Source organism: Cyrtonyx montezumae, unplaced genomic scaffold (assembly GCF_038088225.1).
Source record: "Cyrtonyx montezumae isolate F1298 unplaced genomic scaffold, pur_monq_1.0 scaffold_2, whole genome shotgun sequence".
Taxonomy (NCBI): domain Eukaryota; kingdom Metazoa; phylum Chordata; class Aves; order Galliformes; family Odontophoridae; genus Cyrtonyx; species Cyrtonyx montezumae.
This window is the reverse complement of record NW_027071936.1, coordinates 58,871,947-58,888,270: the sequence shown is the minus strand read 5'-3', so window position 1 is coordinate 58,888,270 and position 16,324 is coordinate 58,871,947. Positions and strand designations below refer to the sequence as shown.

At 40.4% G+C, this 16,324-nt stretch overlaps 1 protein-coding gene across 1 annotated transcript; it reads right to left on the bottom strand.

Annotated features, from left to right (window-relative positions):
• Positions 1-227: 227 nt before the first annotated feature.
• Positions 228-7,058, bottom strand: GPR78 (G protein-coupled receptor 78). The gene is made up of 3 exons (XM_065736146.1): positions 6,391-7,058; positions 5,890-6,003; positions 228-2,216 (listed from the first exon to the last, which is right to left on the bottom strand). The coding sequence occupies exons 1-3, from the start codon at positions 7,056-7,058 to the stop codon at positions 1,979-1,981; spliced, it is 1,020 nt and encodes a 339-aa protein (XP_065592218.1). The 3' UTR covers positions 228-1,978.
• Positions 7,059-16,324: the final 9,266 nt, after the last annotated feature.

Here is a 16,324-nt window from a genome sequence, read left to right as displayed (position 1 = left end):
AAAGTTTTGGCACAAAACTGACTCTAAAAGAACAGAAAAATTAGCAGGGGTATCTGATCATAGTGTTGGAGTTGACATGAGAAAGGGAAGCAATAGGCTTTTGTAGCAGCATGATGGGGTGGGAAAGCATGTGGAAGCAGCAGGAAGATAGTGAAACTGGAAAGATTCCACTCACAAGTTTTTTTTTGTTCTTTTTTTTTTTTTCCAGAAATATTGTATGTACACAAAATTGGAGAGAGTACAAATACTTTACTAAGAAGACAAAACCATTATAATACATTCATTTTAAACACAGGCAGATCCATAGGTGCAAAGCATAGAGGCCTAAGGTTCTTGCATGACCAAAAAAAATTAAAAAAAATAGCATCAGAAAGGCAGGAGATAAGAGAACATTGTATTTGTTACACAGAATCAACTTTCCTTGACTTCATTAGATTTGTAGTAAGGTGCTCTTCTTCCATGTTGTGGATGATGTCAACCACCCTCTCTCCACGATCGCTCAGACACTGATTTTCAAAACAGTTAAGCATCTACTTGATTTTCAACATGGGGACAGAGCCATTATCTTCAAAAGAAATTATATTTGTGCCTAATCACATGCTTATATACTAAGTTCGACCAGGAAGAGATTTATCAGTGCTCAATGGGGTCAAGTTTATTGATACATAAAAAATAAGTGTTCATTACTGTCTTCTTTTCCTTCCTAAAATATACTTTAGAATTGCTTTAATTTACCCCTCATGTGCTTGATTAGAAAATAGTAGCTTATTGAATGCTATAGAATATTTTTATTCGTGTCTTATATCATCAAAGGAATACTGTTCAAAAATAACTCCTACATTTTATTTTCCAAAGCCTATTTTGATTTAAAAATAAATAAATGAGAAAAATACATATAATAATAAAGCAGCTTTGTATTTCTGGGCATTTGGCAGCAGGTTTGTTATAATATTTCTCAGACATCTCTTGGTATTAGTTAAAATCATCAGATTAATTGATCAATATATAAGAAAAGATTATACAATATTTTTACAATCCACCAAATATAGTCAATGCATGAAATATTTTACACACTGTATGTTCCTAAAAAAGAATCAACATACTGCATCCTCTTCTTTGAAACCAAATATCTTCCAAAGTAATTTTCCGTGAACACAGTGGTAGCTGTCATTTTGACCATCTAACTGACCTTTTCTCTTTTTTGTTATCTTGAATATAAGCTTGTTTGAATAGGACTAGCTCATTGATGTAACTACAGTGCTATTTAACTAAACTCCATATATGTCTTTGTTACTGTTGCTGCATTTATTGTAATCACACACCACTGAAGTGCTAAACAGTAGTAACTTAGATACGTGGACTTTGGTTATGCTTGATAGAATACTGGCATATAGAATATATGTACCACTTCCTAAAGGCTATGTTACAATCATGATGCCTGGTAATAAAGAATGACAATCTCAGATTCAAAGTGCTGACCCATATCAATCACTTGAGACACCAATACAATAAATCAATTAAAAGACTTATTTTTAATGTTTGAAACTGACAGGGCAGGTTCAGAAATGCCAAGGGGCATGTGCTGCACAGAGGATGCTGAGCCTCTCCTTCCAAGCCAGGAATTCTCATGCTCCCAGGAAATGGTGGGCTGTCACCTCTGGTATGGAACGCTCCGAGAAATATCAAGTCTTCAGCCTTGAAACATTAAAGCTCCTTCTAAGGTTCTCTAAAACCTCCAGAGTCTCTCTTAAACCCCTCAAGCCTACTCCATTCCCTCAGGGACAAGGCTTTGCCATATATTCCACTGGCTGCAGACCAGGGTAGGGCTTTTTGGGAAAGTCTACAAAGAAGTGCATCACATTAATGAAGCTTCCATCCCCTGGAGACACTGTCACCACTCTCAGCAAGAGAGGGCAAAGGCAGCTTTCCAGCAGTGGCAATCACCTGTCTCGCTTGAAGGGGAGTGTTTGTCACGTTGTTAGTTTGTTCTGTGCAAGCAGTAATCATTTTCAGTGTCGAGAGAGCTGTTGTACCCTGATGATGGATACAGATCCCTCTTAAGTATCCTATTGACAATGTTGATCAGAACTTTTTTGTACTGTTGACGTAAAAGTGAGTAAACAAATGGATCTGACGCAGCCTTACTGTAGGTGAGGCACTTGCTTATAATTCCCCAGTAGTAGTTTATGGTAACAAAAGGAAGGAGCTCTATCAACCTGTTAAACATTAAAGAGAGATGGAAACACTTGAGTGTTATATTCACACTGAGCCCAGTGCTCAAATCATGCCTCATGAAACATTAAAGTAACACTTATTTTCTTACAACACACCGTCCTGCAGGAGAAGCACTCTGTACAAATTAACTCCTTGGATTCAATAAAGGCAAAGGGAACTATCTTAACAAAGCCACTGGGAAACAATAATTCCTTCTATGGAAAGAGGGGAAAATTTTGTTTTCAGTGTTACATGAAACAGACATAACAACTTACTTCAATTCATTGCTATGCTTTCTGAATATAGAGGTTTGTGCTGGTAAGTGACAGTGATCAAAATCTTGGTGATGTAGCTGATTAACCCTTGCACATGACAAATTTGAGGTAGAAACATGCATTGGAGCATCTGTATTCACTCAGCTCTTCAAATGTTTGGGCATGACATTCATGGCATCAGCCTATTGCTCCTGAAAGCTAGGGGTCTCCTTTACACACTGTCATGTCTGCCAACCTACATAGAGGTTTGAGGTAAGAGTGCTTAGTAGCATCTACTTACCTGTGAATATTTCTGTCTGCACTGACTGTTAGTTTTGCCAAAGAAAACAAGGAGACAACACTTTTATCATCATTATATGACCAGCCAGCTGTCTCCAGACCTGTGTCTCCTGACCTGTTCTTCATGGATGATTAGTGGCCTCAGCACCACAGCTGAGAGAGGTGCATTAATCACATGGAGAGAAACTGAAACTAAGTTGTTTTTGTTTTTTTTTTTTTGTCACAGAAGTAAGAACAAACCTTCAGGCTATTCCAGTGAGTGTCTGGCATACAGCTCATCTACATAGGGCAAACTCTACACAAAGATGAAAGGAACAGGGTAAGAAAGTTACATTATCTGTGTATCTTTTGTGAAATCTTTTGGAGGTTCAAGAATATGCCGTTGTATTTATTCAAGAAGGAAAAACAACAACAAAACACCATGAGATATATTTGTATACCCTAAGACATTCCAATTTCAAGACTCAAACTTAGATGCTTTTTCCAGGCTTGAAGAACATTCTGGCCCCTTTCCAATGCGCAGAGCTCCCACCTTGAAGGGTGTTTTGATCCCCCTGTATAAAAAGCTGACTTCCCAACACTAGGATTGAAGTTTGCAACAAGCAATTGAACTTTATAATGAAATATTCTCATTTGAAATAATGAAGTAATTCCTATACCAAAGGACATTTCAGACTCAGATTACTTCTGGAATCCAACTCTGGAAAATTCCAGTGAATTCCAAACAGACACAAAACATGAATGAATGAATGAATGAATGAATATATCAGACATAGAATGTGAGAAATAAATAAATATACAATAACAGGCACTTGCTGCATGTTTTTCCTTATCTCCTCCTGCAATTCAGTATAATAAGGAAATAAACACTTGATATTTACACAACTGATGTTTTTATAAACACACTAAATAAGGAGAGGAAGATATCTCTCTGCTATGAAAATAGATGAATGGCCGTGTGTCCCTTTTAACGTTTTACGGGCCTAAATGTTATTCCCTTGAAGCCAACAAAAGAAAAAAATCACCCAAATTTTAACATGATAAAAAACCTGAACTAAACAAGTCGGCCTTATAAACATACATCTGAATGTACTTTAGTATAATTTTCATGATTTCAGTAACATTACAGCAAAGATTAAATTAATCTGCAGGCTTTTAGTGAACAGATGAATATGTTGCTAATGATTGAAATGTCATTCACATCTCTGAAATGAGGAGCAAATTCTGAGCTCATAACACAACCTGAGTCAGCAGGCCAATAAGCAAGAAAACAGTGAAGATCTCTGCCACTGCCATCACTGAGATTACTTCAGCACAACCCTGCTAAAAATAGGGTAAGAATGTAGAAGTGATATGATAGCAAGTCCTCCACCCTCTGCCACTATTGCTTTTAATCCTGTGCAGCCTGGACACTGTTTTACCTTTGGGCCAAAGAGCTTCCAGGATGTCCTTCTCAAATGCTTCCCATTTTGTGTTTACTGAACCTCTTGGTCACTGTGAATGCACCTTGAGACACGCATCCCATAATCCAGGCCTCAGTCTTCTTCTTAATGACATATGTTGTACCCATTTGTCACACAAGGAAAATGATCTATCTCATCTTTGCCAATTGTAAGGTCTAGGGAAGGAAGTTACTTTTATTTTACATCCTTCTAAGGAATAATCTGAGAAGTTTGTAAGAATTATCTCCACCCTGAAAAATATGCTTCTGGAATTTGCTGAGACTGGCGGTGTTCAAATGCAATTGAGATGGCAAAATCCACATGGTTCAATAAAATTCATTCTTGTTTATGGTAAAAAATGAATATAAAATGACTCAGAATGTACTAAATAATGATCAGTTAACCTTTTAATTCTGTGAGGAAAGTTTAGTATTAGTAATAATCCTTTCAACTGCAAAAAAAAAAGTAGTTATCCAGACAGTCAGACCATTTTAACATCTAAATGAGGACTGAAATGTCATTGTAAAGGTTAAAAAAATATTGTCATGTTTGTGCACTGGCTTCAATTTGTCCCACTGCCTATGTAAGAAAAGAACAGCAATGTTGATCATAAATGGCCTACAATTATAAAACTGTGTAAGATCAGCGTGGCCAAATTCTGAAAGTTGGTGTGAATGGAGACCCTGACAACTTGGAAACAAATTTGAGAGAGCCTTCATCAGTGTGGTTTTGCAAAGAGTAGTGCATCTCCCTAGTCAGAAGTCAGTTCTTTCTGAAAGTCTATTGAAAGCACTATTGAATGGTGACTATTATAAAAATAAAATAAATAATGTTTTGTCAAATTTACGGCCCATTTATTTTAGAGATCAGAGGCTAAATCCTGAGGTGCTGCAATTTGTTATAGTTATGTTGGCTTCCAGCTCATCAATTTATGCAAGCTTTAAAAATAATAACCATATATTGTATGTGTACCTTACAAGTAGAGAATGACATCTGACTATTCTAAAAGGCACAGATCACCAGGGTGGATGCAAATGACTGGCCAGTTGAGAAGCATAGTGTTTCCTATACATTCTTAAAGACTAATTATTGGTTTCCTTAGAAGCTAACTCCCACATCACAAGGCCAAGATTCATAATTAATATAAATTCACAGACATTAATGTTTCCAGACACAAAGCTTACCTACCAAATTATTGGCCTGGGTAAATTTAAATTATGTCACCTCAGCTTCTAATTGCTGCTGGCTTTGGCCTTATGCTTTTTTGGGACCTGAGCTAATCAGGAGAAGCTATCTGTTTTTCCCTCTATCGCTTGGGTTATGCTAAGAACAAAGGGTGTCAAATGTTTTAAACTGCTTCCATCTCCCAGTGGCATGTAATTAATTCTTGGTACTCATCCTAAATGCCTCTTGCTCTTGGCAGAGGCACCCAGACCTGGTTGCAATGAGGAAAGTAGAGACAGAAGCTGCCGGGGAGTGCACAGTTCCTGAGGCAGTAGCATGTGAATCCATATATGAGCTTGTGCAAATGTGTGTGTTCTGATGGCCCCAGGTCTCCAGGAGGCTCTGCCAGCCCAAATTAGTTGTAGACTTCCCCAGCCCACACCAGCACCTGCTCATCCATGAGCACTTTGGTGTCACAGACAGTCCCCTCATCCACCCCAGCAGGAGATACTGACCTGGTGATAATGTAAGGACCAAAACAGATCACGAATGACCCTATAAAAATACTGATTTTCTTGGTAGCCCGTTGCCTCCTTCTTTTCTGCTCATTGAGACAGCGCTGCTTCACACTGCAAAGGGAAAAGAGCAGCTAAGGGGTTAAGGAAAAGAGCAAGGAGGGGACAGCTAAGCCCGGTGGAGAGGGGAAGGATTGCTCCCAGCCCTAGAGTAGGGCACAGGAGGGCAGTCCTGGCACTGGGGGGAGGGCAGTCCTGGCCCTGCAGACCCCAGAGGGACACTTACCCCAAAACAGCTCCCTGCTACCTGGGTCTCATTTTTAAATGGTGCAGGCTACAGATGCACAAAGTGTCTGCTGGCACCGTATGCTGTAGCTAGAGCCAAGAGGGTTTGTTGGGAAGGAGCACAGGGAGGGGTGTTGGAGAGACAGCACACCTCTCTGCACGAGGGTACCTACTGCAAGAACCCCGGGGTGGTGGATACGAAAAGGCAAGAATTACCTGGGGTGGATATCCACCAGCAAAACCAGAGTCTGCATGGTTATAATGTCTATCCTCTTGCAGTGGAACCGGGCAACTTTCAACACCTTTAAATAGGTGAAACACAGGATCACCAGCGACAGCATGAAACTGGTGGAATGAAAGACGATGGTGAACACTGTAAACCTTCTCCGCTCTGTCTCTTCCTTCAGGTGCAAGGTGCAAGAAGCATAAACGCTGCTGTAATCTACCCACGAGTAAAACAAGGACACCAAGGGAAAGGTGAGAGAGTGGAGCCATGAGTAGCCCATCAGTATCACAGCGTCCTTATACCGCATCTTGCTGGTGTAGCTCAAGGGGAACACCACAGCAATCCACTTGTCAATGCTGAGTGCTGCCATGCTCAGCATCGTGTTGGAAGTCAGGAAAGTTTCCAGGAAACCCACCGCTTTGCAGATGCAGCCCCCGAGGGGTTGCTGGTTCCTTAGGATTCCCAGCAGCGTGAAAGGCATGTTCAGGACGGTGAGGAGCAGGTTGCAAAAGGATAAGTTCACCAGGAAAACCCCGGCCACCTGCTTGCGGATCTCCGTACTGTAGATGAAGCATAGCAGCACCAGGAGGTTGGAGAGCAGAGAGACGACCAGCACCAACACGAGGAGCAACGCCAGCAGCACGCCTGCCAAGTCCATCTCTTAGCGGGTCGCCTGGAGCGGGCGAAGGCAGGAGGAAGGGGACATCCGAGCCGGCACCGCAGCCACCGCCCGCGGCCGCCCGCGCATGTTGCCGGGGGAGTGGAGCCGCAGGAGCGGGAAGAGGAGCCGTGGGCAGAGGGGTGCGAGGAGAGGGGCAGCGAGGAGATCGAGCGGGGAGAGAGGGACCTGGGGTGCGGGCTGGGAGCTGGCCGAGGCAGAGCGGGGAAGAGATGTCCGGGAGCGGAGGGGGGGGGAAGCGGAGAGGGGTATCGGTTCCGCAGCCGGGGGAGCCCGGGAGTGGGATCAGCGGGAGACCGAGCCGCTGAGCCGAAGTCGGGAGAGGAGCTCAGGGTGTGCTGTCCGCGGTGCTGAAGCGGGTGCTGCGCCAATGATAGCACTCCCCTCGTTCAGGCGGTGGTCCGGGGTCCCCCTCGCACCGGCGTGATGGCCATGGCCCGCCAGTGCGTTCTCCTCCGTCAAGCACTGAGCATCTTATCCCGGTGCCCAGCCCCTGAAATACTCGAGCCGCGGAGCCTCCCGCGGCGACTCATGCGCAGACGAGCAGCTGTGAGGCACAGGCTCAGGCAGGGATCGCGAAGTCGGTCTGATCCACTCCCGAACCGGAGGAGAGAGCAACAGTAAATCCAACTTTCCGCTGATGCGCAGCTCAGAAAGGATCAAAGCTGGCAGCGAGTTGCTGGTAGTTTAATCGCTGTGCCGTTCCGAGACACACCCTGAGCACACCGACTGTATCCGGCAATATTGGAACCTGTAGAAAAGCTAGAGTCTGTGCACCTTGGAACGTTCCTCCCTTCTGTCTGATTACTTGCCCTATGTTCTTTTGCCTTTTTTATTTTTTCACAGCACCTTGAGGAATTCCAGCTTCCCTCTGGTATATTCACACTGATCCCATCAGCCAGCAAAATGGGAAGGAACTTGCTTAGATAGAGACTTCACTTTGGCAACTCAGACTCTTTGAAAGCCCCAAATGACTGAGCAAATACACACACTGGGTTAGTACTGGCACATTCTTCAGAAAGCTAAAATATTTCTCATACTGTTTTACACTTTCGATGATGTGTTAACACGACAGTAAGATGAAGAGAAACATTTACCAGATTGTGACAAGAGCTGAAAAGACAAAGAGAGTCCAGAAATTCTCCCTCTGCACCTGTCATGGAACTGGATCACATGGCTAATGCCTAAAGATTTTCTTATCTCAGAAAGTGAAAAAAAAATAATGAATTATATGCATAAAACACTGGTACAGTAATAAGCTGCCACATCTAATCACAGTCATATTTTACAGTTGATTGCCAGAACTGACATGAAGAAAAGGTAGCTCACCCACTATCTAAAATGACCACTAATATCCTAAGGAAATGTTGTGTGGTATATATTGTTCCTACAATGTAGTCTTGTCACGCAAGTGTGACCACTGTGTGAATAACTGTACATAAAACTGCAAGAAAGAGCCTGCAGGCAATGGCTTCTTTTTCCAACAGCAGTTGTAAATTTTGGATCTGGCCTTAATTGAAAAGGTTGCATGAAAGAGAAAAGCAACAGGACATGAGATTTGCTATTGGAAAAGAACCAGTGCCATATAATTCCTCAGGGTGGACAGAAAACAAATGTTTTCTTTGAGCAGAAAGTTGTCATTTACTAGGCTATGAAAGAGCAGATACATTGACAGTGCTTATGCTTGAATCATAAAAAAAAATCTGTGTAAAAAATTGAGAAAAAAATCTATAAACCATGAGAGTTCTCTAAGAATTAAGCTGTTTCATTTCTATTATTAGGGAAGCAACTACTGCAGGAGCCAAGCACACTACACAAAGGATCAGATAGAACTGAACCATCATGGCAGAAGCTGGCTGTATCCATACAGAACAGAGGTTTTGCAATTGCTCCCTCTTCCATAGCAGTAATTAGTAAGATTCCCAGTAGTCAGAACCCATCTATGACTTACCTTTCATTTAATATGATCACAAGGTTATGGAGCTTTTATGTTAGCCATTTGGGACTAGAGTCTGTCTGAACAGTGATGTGAGGTTGGGTAGATGCTATTTTATATCAACACAGAGCCAACCTAAATGCACTGTTCTCTTACTGTGATAGCTACCGGAGAAGCTATTTCCTGTTAGATCTAGACAGAAAGCAACTTCTCTCTTTCTTTCTCTATTTGCTTAACACACACACATAATTTCTGAAATAAAGTCTTTTCAACTGAAGACTGGTTTCTGAAAATGAATGGAAAAATAGCACATCAAAAATATGAAAAATGTGGTGGCAATTAGAAGAAAGCCGGGGAAAAAATAAAACAATAACAAACAAACAAACAAACAAAAAACATGCATTTTTTAATACATACGGTGAAAGAGTGCATAGTATGGTCCCTTCAAATAGTATGCTTTGTTTTCAGTGGACCTTTGACAATATGAAAAGTTAAATACGTTTGACTTACTGTGGCATGTGGGTCCTGTTTTGCCCCTTCCTCACTTGCAGGCACCAACAGAAAACACCCCACATCAGCTGCCTTTCAGTTTGGGGTTCAGGTTTTGAGTCCAGAATGTTTGAACTTGCTGTTGTGTTTTTTCAGAAGAAGGCATCTTCCACCTCAGCCTCTGAAAACATATTCAGGCTACCTTTACTCATGAAAGCAGACATATGTAAGTCTAAATCACTGGAAATGTTCTCATAGGTCATGTAAAACACATGTTTTCCCAACAAGCTCTTACGGGGTTTACTTTCATAATCAAGAAGCTGGTTCTGATTGAAACTGGGAATTCTGGAGACTGCTGTAACAAAAATAAGGAAAAGGAAAGCAAGTGTAGTTAATTATCCTTCAACAGTTATCAGGGATTAGGTAGAGTACTTGAGACGTATTCTAATAGATACATCATTCATTAAATCTATAGATTTATCTGTTCTAAATATTGATCACAAATTATTGGATCTGATGGCTAATGGAGTGTATTTGTTGGAAAGGAATAGGGTACAATTCAAATTTGCTTTTAGTTTCACACCAGGAGAGACATGTCATGCAAATTCCACTGTAGATCACAACTGAGTATAATTCAGTTTTAATCAGTGTACTCTGTAATGGCTAGGAGCACATTTAATTTGGTTCTAATTTTAAGAAAACACCATGATTGAAGGAGATCTCAAAAATTACATCAAATACTTTGCAAGTACAGAGAAGAGCAACTCTTCTCCCTAGCTTTTTTATGATAGGTGAAGAGAGGGGAATTGAATTATACTAACTAATAGAGGGGAAAATGGAATGACTCACAGAACTGATGTAGAGAACAAAGTTTTTCACTCACAGGTCACTTGCTAAAAAATGCCCCATTTCATAAGTGAGCAAGACTGGTTAATACCCATGAGATTTTTCAGTATGCTCTGAAAACAGATTTGGCATTTACTGTTTCCAATAAACATACAGAAAAAACAACAACAACAAAAAAAAAACCTCTCATGGCCATGATGGCAGTGATTGTGGTATTGTTGTTACATCAGTTTTAGTTAGTGAAGATTTAGTGAAGGCTAAGCTCTCTGGTCTATTAAGTCTCAGCAGAAAATAGAAATCTATTTTTCTATTATTTTATTTCCTTTTTGTTAAAATTCCTCTTCTTTTTTTTTCCACAACCGTACATTTTATGATCTAAACTAGAGGGTCTTTGAACAATCAGGGCATCCTTATCTGTTAGGGTAATGGAGTTTTCATTTTTTTATGGTAGAATAAGAAAAATAAGCAAGTAGAAAGTAGTAATATAATAACTGACAAGCTGTTAGTTTCTTCAGAAGAGAGGCAAAGCCTGACTCATCATTTTAGTACAATTCTGTTATACTGTTCCCATGGCAGAATTCCAGTGAGCACATTTGTTACCTGTGGAATATCTTTGTCATAAATGGAATAAAGTCAAACAAAGATTTATACATTCCTCCTATAGATCTCTACTTCACAGGGAAAAAAAAAAAAAAAAGGAGAACTAAAAAGCATGTATTTTTTATCATAACTACTTACAAACAGAGAACAAAATAAAGAGGAATCTCAACAATGAAGCAGTTCTGCAGATTAAAATTTTTTGAAAATTGCTTAAATATTACCATGAGAAATGTCACAGTTTAATAATCTCACGACTGTATCAAAACTACACACTCACAAAAACCTTCTACATGATATCTGTGTTGATGTTAATTAGATATATTCCTAGAGTCTACGAAATCTGATCTCAAGCAGAAAATATTTTATTTTTGAGGTCATGAAGTCAGGGATTGTAGAACATAAATATACCAATAACCAATTATTTATGTATCCTAATGGAAATGGAAGTAAGTAGGTAGTGGAGGATGAAAGAAAAATAGTAAAATATTCACAGAATTCAAACCAGTTTCAATTGAAATAAAGTTATAAAAATGGATAGGAGCATGTGCCCATATTTTCTCTTTCTCCTACCAGTTCATTTTGTGTTCATCTTTCACAATGTGAGTCAGCAGATAAAAGTAGAATTCTGGATTGCAAGATTCAGTTTTGAAATAAAACCGACTGAATGTTTTTCCTACAGTACTCTGAAAAAAAAATGTGAATGCAAAAACAAACAAACAAAAAAAACCCACCACCTGTTGTACTGAGCAGCAAAATAGACTGATTTTAGTGATGTTCTGGTCAGGTGGTAAACAAACACTATCTGCCTACAAAGACCAACAGCTTTAATACTATAACGCAGGTCTGAAATATTGATAGAGGAATACTGCTGTCTCAAGTAAATGACATGGAAACTTGAAACTTTGTTTTCCATAACCCAATGAGAGGTTCTTCAAAATACCTGGACTATCTCCTCAGACTATTTCTATAAGGTTAGAATCACAGAATCATAGAAAGCTTGGTTGGAAGGGACTTCAAGGGTCATCAGGTTCCAACCCCCCTGCCACAGGCAGGGCCACCTACTGCTGGATAAAGTACTAGATCAGGCTGCCCAGGGCTTCATCCAGTGTAGCCTTAAACACTTCCAGGTATAGGGAAACCAAACCTCTCTGGGCAACCTGTTCCAGCATCTTACCCCTCTCAGCTAAAAACTTCCCCCTGACATCCAATACAAATCTCACCTCCTTTAGTTTTAAACCATTCTCCCTTTTCCTATCACTATCTACCTTTGTAAAAAAAGTTGATTTTCCTCTGTTTATAATTATCCTTTAAATACTGGAAGGCAGCAGTGAGGTTTATATATTGGAAGTCAGTAATGTGATCTCCCAATAGCCTTCTCTTTTCCAGGCTGAACAACCCCAGCTCCACCAGTCCACAGATTTAATGGAGTATTCAAGACTTGAGTGACAAACAGAATTTTTCATTTTGCAAATGTAGATTTCTTCTGCAGTCTTTAGAAAAAGTAAAATTGTCAGTGGATTTCTATTGAATCCCAAAGTGAGAAAACATGTAATCTCCTTCTATTTTTATCTATTTCATGTATTTCCTAAGGATTTGGTATATAGATACATTTTAATCTGATTGGAATCAAGATTGATGTGCATTTTTTTCCTGCAATTTTTCCACAGTGTCTCACAAGCACCATGGTTCAAACCAACAGTGCTACACTATACTGGCTTGTTATAAAACTTATCAAAGCTGCAGGCATGTGGATGAAATTCCCAGGAGTCTTTTACTGGCATTTTGTACAAATGTGACAATGTTTAGCACTCCCAGGGGCCAGCAAACATTAAATGGCATTTTTCAGAAACTGCTGAGGCAATTTATTTACTGTTGCAGTAAAGTTTCAGGAGCCAACATCAGAAAAAACAGCATGTGTTCTTCTTCTGTACTGTAGAAATTTTCCTTTTTTTCTGTGTTACATGCTCAGAATCCCTCACACTTCTTTAACAGAAGGTTTGATTCTGCTTTCCTGGGGTTGATGCAAGCCCAAGGCAAATCCCTTAGAGCCACTGGGTAAACCAAGGCAACGTAAGTGAAAGTAATCAAGACTGTGTAAAAGGTATGAAGCTTCTTTCATTTTCGTTCTAGTTACTTATTTTACAAACACTCTTAGCAATCACAACAAGAAAACATTAACCCCACCTCCTGCTGTTGAAGGGAAGGTCTGATGGAGATCACTGCTGAGCTGCATGGGGCAGGGACACACAGCACACACCTGCCCTTTGAATGGCTGCACAGGAAGGACTGCTTACACTCAATCCAGAACTGTTTGCAAAACTGTTTGCTCAGGAACAGTTCAAACAGATACTCTGGATCAAAGGAGCCGAAAGAGCTGGGCTTGCAGGACAGGCAAGTCTCCTTGGGTTGAATTGAAACGTGCCAGAGCATCCATTGATGAGCAAATTGCTCCTGTTTTATTGCACAGTGCCCCTTGGCTCTACAAAGCCCCTTGTATGGGGCAGGTGTGTCAAACAACCCATCCCCCCATGCACATGCAGCAGATCAGTCCCACAGTTCAGAACAACTAAACCACCATCCTCTGCTGTACATAACTGATCCTTGTGTCCCCTGGCCCAGCCCTTTAACCTTCACGCTATTCATTCTGTGGCAGTTTCTTGACTGAATACTTTAAGCAGTAATTTGCCTTCCCCTAAGCTCTTACTGCAGAGAGGTTTCTTCACACCCCCGCTATCAGGTACAGCTTCTATTGGTGAAGGTAATCAACTGGCACCATCTGCTTGCAAGAATAAATAGCAAGATATTTTCTACAGCAATTCTGTAATATCTAAGTATGGTCCTCCCATCACACCCATCCTCTTCCCTTGCCTACCCACCATTCCAGCCACCCCCACATCCATACGCAGGAACGTGTATTTGCAGAAAAAAAAACCAAACTCTGGCTCAGAAGCAAGTTCACTCTAAGAAATGGAATTGGTGGGTAATAAATAGGCCTGTGCTATGCTGCTTTTATAAATTAAAAAAAAAAAAAAGCCTCTGGGGGTAAGACATTTAAATGTGAACACAGGGTATTGTGAACACACAGCTATCTCAGAGTCCTTATTATCATGCACCTTTCATTTAACCTTCCACTGTGTTTCACTGAGTGTATTAAAAAAATATATAAGCAGAAAGTTTCCTTTCATTAGGGCAGAAACAAAGAAAACCAGGGAGCTGCCAGGAAAAAATTGACGCTGTGTAAAACAAACTCTGCACTGGCATAGCAGGAGTTCCCAAGTAAGTGATGTTGCTTAGGAACAATAATAGCATGTAGCCCCAAATCATCCCCTCCAGTTAGTCAGGAAGAGAGACTCAGTCTCCTGTCAGAAGTACAGAAAGGAAGACTATCATTCCCCTCTCGGGATCTCACTCAGCCTTACTTGTGATGAGTTTCAGCTGGAGAACATGGAACAAATGAGTCTCTGGTCCTGACAGGAGCTCCTCCACAAAAGTAATGCTACCAAAATCCGTAAGCTCTTCAGAACTGCACAGCAATATACAACATATTGTTAACAACGGACCTCTAAATCCACTCAGCTCAACATCTTCCTTTGCCCATAGAAGGCCAGAGAAAAGTCTCTCTGCTCCAAAACATCATAGTGGACTAACCTTGCCCTGACCTCTGCTATGTCTAGGGCAATATGGGCAGAGTGACCCTTGGGCTTGGCTCTTGACTGTTTGCCACATAGTTTTTTGCATGGTGAATCCTCAAAGCTTGGTCTTGAGGGAGGATAATGGACATCTATGCATCTTTCATAGATGCTGTCAAGAGAAATGATGTGTTTTTCTCTGCAGAAGTTCTGGGAGGTCAAATACAGCTGAAGTTCTTCATTGTACCTGTCTAGGCACAGCTACTCAGACATGCCAGAAAACATCCTTTCTGTTGTAGCTGAACTTCACTTCAAAGCTCAGTGCAAATCAATTCTTCTCAGAATGGCCTCTTTTTACACTTTATGATGAGATCTCTAGAGTTTTGTAGCTGTGAAGCTTCTGTGATTTTTTTTTTTTTTTTTGGAGTTACATTAAAAAGTATGAATTTATTCAGAATTATTATTTCTGGTAATTATGTTCATTCTCAAGCCCCTTGAGGTCACTTAGACGTTTTGTCTCCTTCCTGGATGATTATTTTCAATGACATAGCAGTAGTCTTGGAAACAGATAGCAGAGCTTTGTGCCTAACATCTAGTTTTGTACAACGAGTTGAGCAAGTAAAAATACACTGTTACACTGCATAAATAAAACCATTCTGGATAGTGGTGACTACATCTGCCTTGAGCTCTCCCTGTCACTTCAATAAAGGCCTAGCTGCTAGTCTATCTAATATAGCAACTTCAAGAAAGAAAAACACTCACTAGCTGGGTTGATTCAACTACAAGGATGAGAAAATCTTGGGTATAGCTTACACATTTCATGTAACCTGAGTAATCTGGGGAGAAGTTCTGGGTAACAGAAGGCAACTGTTTCTTCTCTAGTGTTTAGTGAAACATTTGGAATGTTTTCACTTTCATTTTCTTCTGATGTTGAAGACAAACAAATTTAACAACCTGAAATGTCTAACAAAATTGCTTTCTGTCTATTCCTGATCAACAAACATCATTTCGTACTTTTGTTACTGACTGATTTTCTTTATTCATTCTTACTAAAACTCCCACTTCTCTCGCTTGAACAATTTGCTGCATCTCATCTCATATTTACATGATCAAATCTATGGGCAGTGGTAGGTGTTTAAACACTGTCTATGAGGCATCCACTCTAGGGAAGCATCCCAGTATATATTCCTTATATGAGGGCTACTCCAAAAGTAATGTCTCCTATTTTTTACCCATGACATGAGACACAGATGTTGGTAGTTTGATAATAGAGGCTGAACCTTCCCACCAACATTCCTCTACGCTTTGTTTCTGTGTGACAGATAGCAGCAGAGGGGCACTCTGAAAAAGTGGTGTCTGACATGGCAGACCATGTAAAGCAAAGGTGTGTCACCGAATTCCTCCAAGCAGAAAAAGTGCACTCATTGACATTCATCAACACTTGCTGAACATTTATGAAGACCAAACAGCCAATGTGAGTACACTGAGGCTCAGCTTCACCGGTGCTGATTTTTGTGAGCACAGCATACACGCTCTTTTTCATCACTTGCAAAAATACATAGCTAATTGTGGTGACTCTGTTGAAGATCAGTGTTTGGTAGCAGGGAATTTACTCTATCAAAAAATGTTGTTGTACTCTTTGTATCTGATGTAGCTTCCATGGAAATAAATAAGATGCATTACTATCGAATTGACTTACACTAGTACAGAACGTAACAATATTCATTGTAGAATCATAGAATGGC

Coding starts and splice junctions, on each gene's coding strand:
- GPR78 (XM_065736146.1), bottom strand. CDS start 7,058: ATGGACTTGGCAGGCGTGCTGCTGGCGTTGCTCCTCGTGTTGGTGCTG. Junction 6,004..6,390: donor CTGGTGGATATCCACCCCAG/GTAATTCTTGCC, acceptor TTCCCTTTGCAG/TGTGAAGCAGCGCTGTCTCA. Junction 2,217..5,889: donor GGTCCTTACATTATCACCAG/GTCAGTATCTCC, acceptor AATGTTTAACAG/GTTGATAGAGCTCCTTCCTT.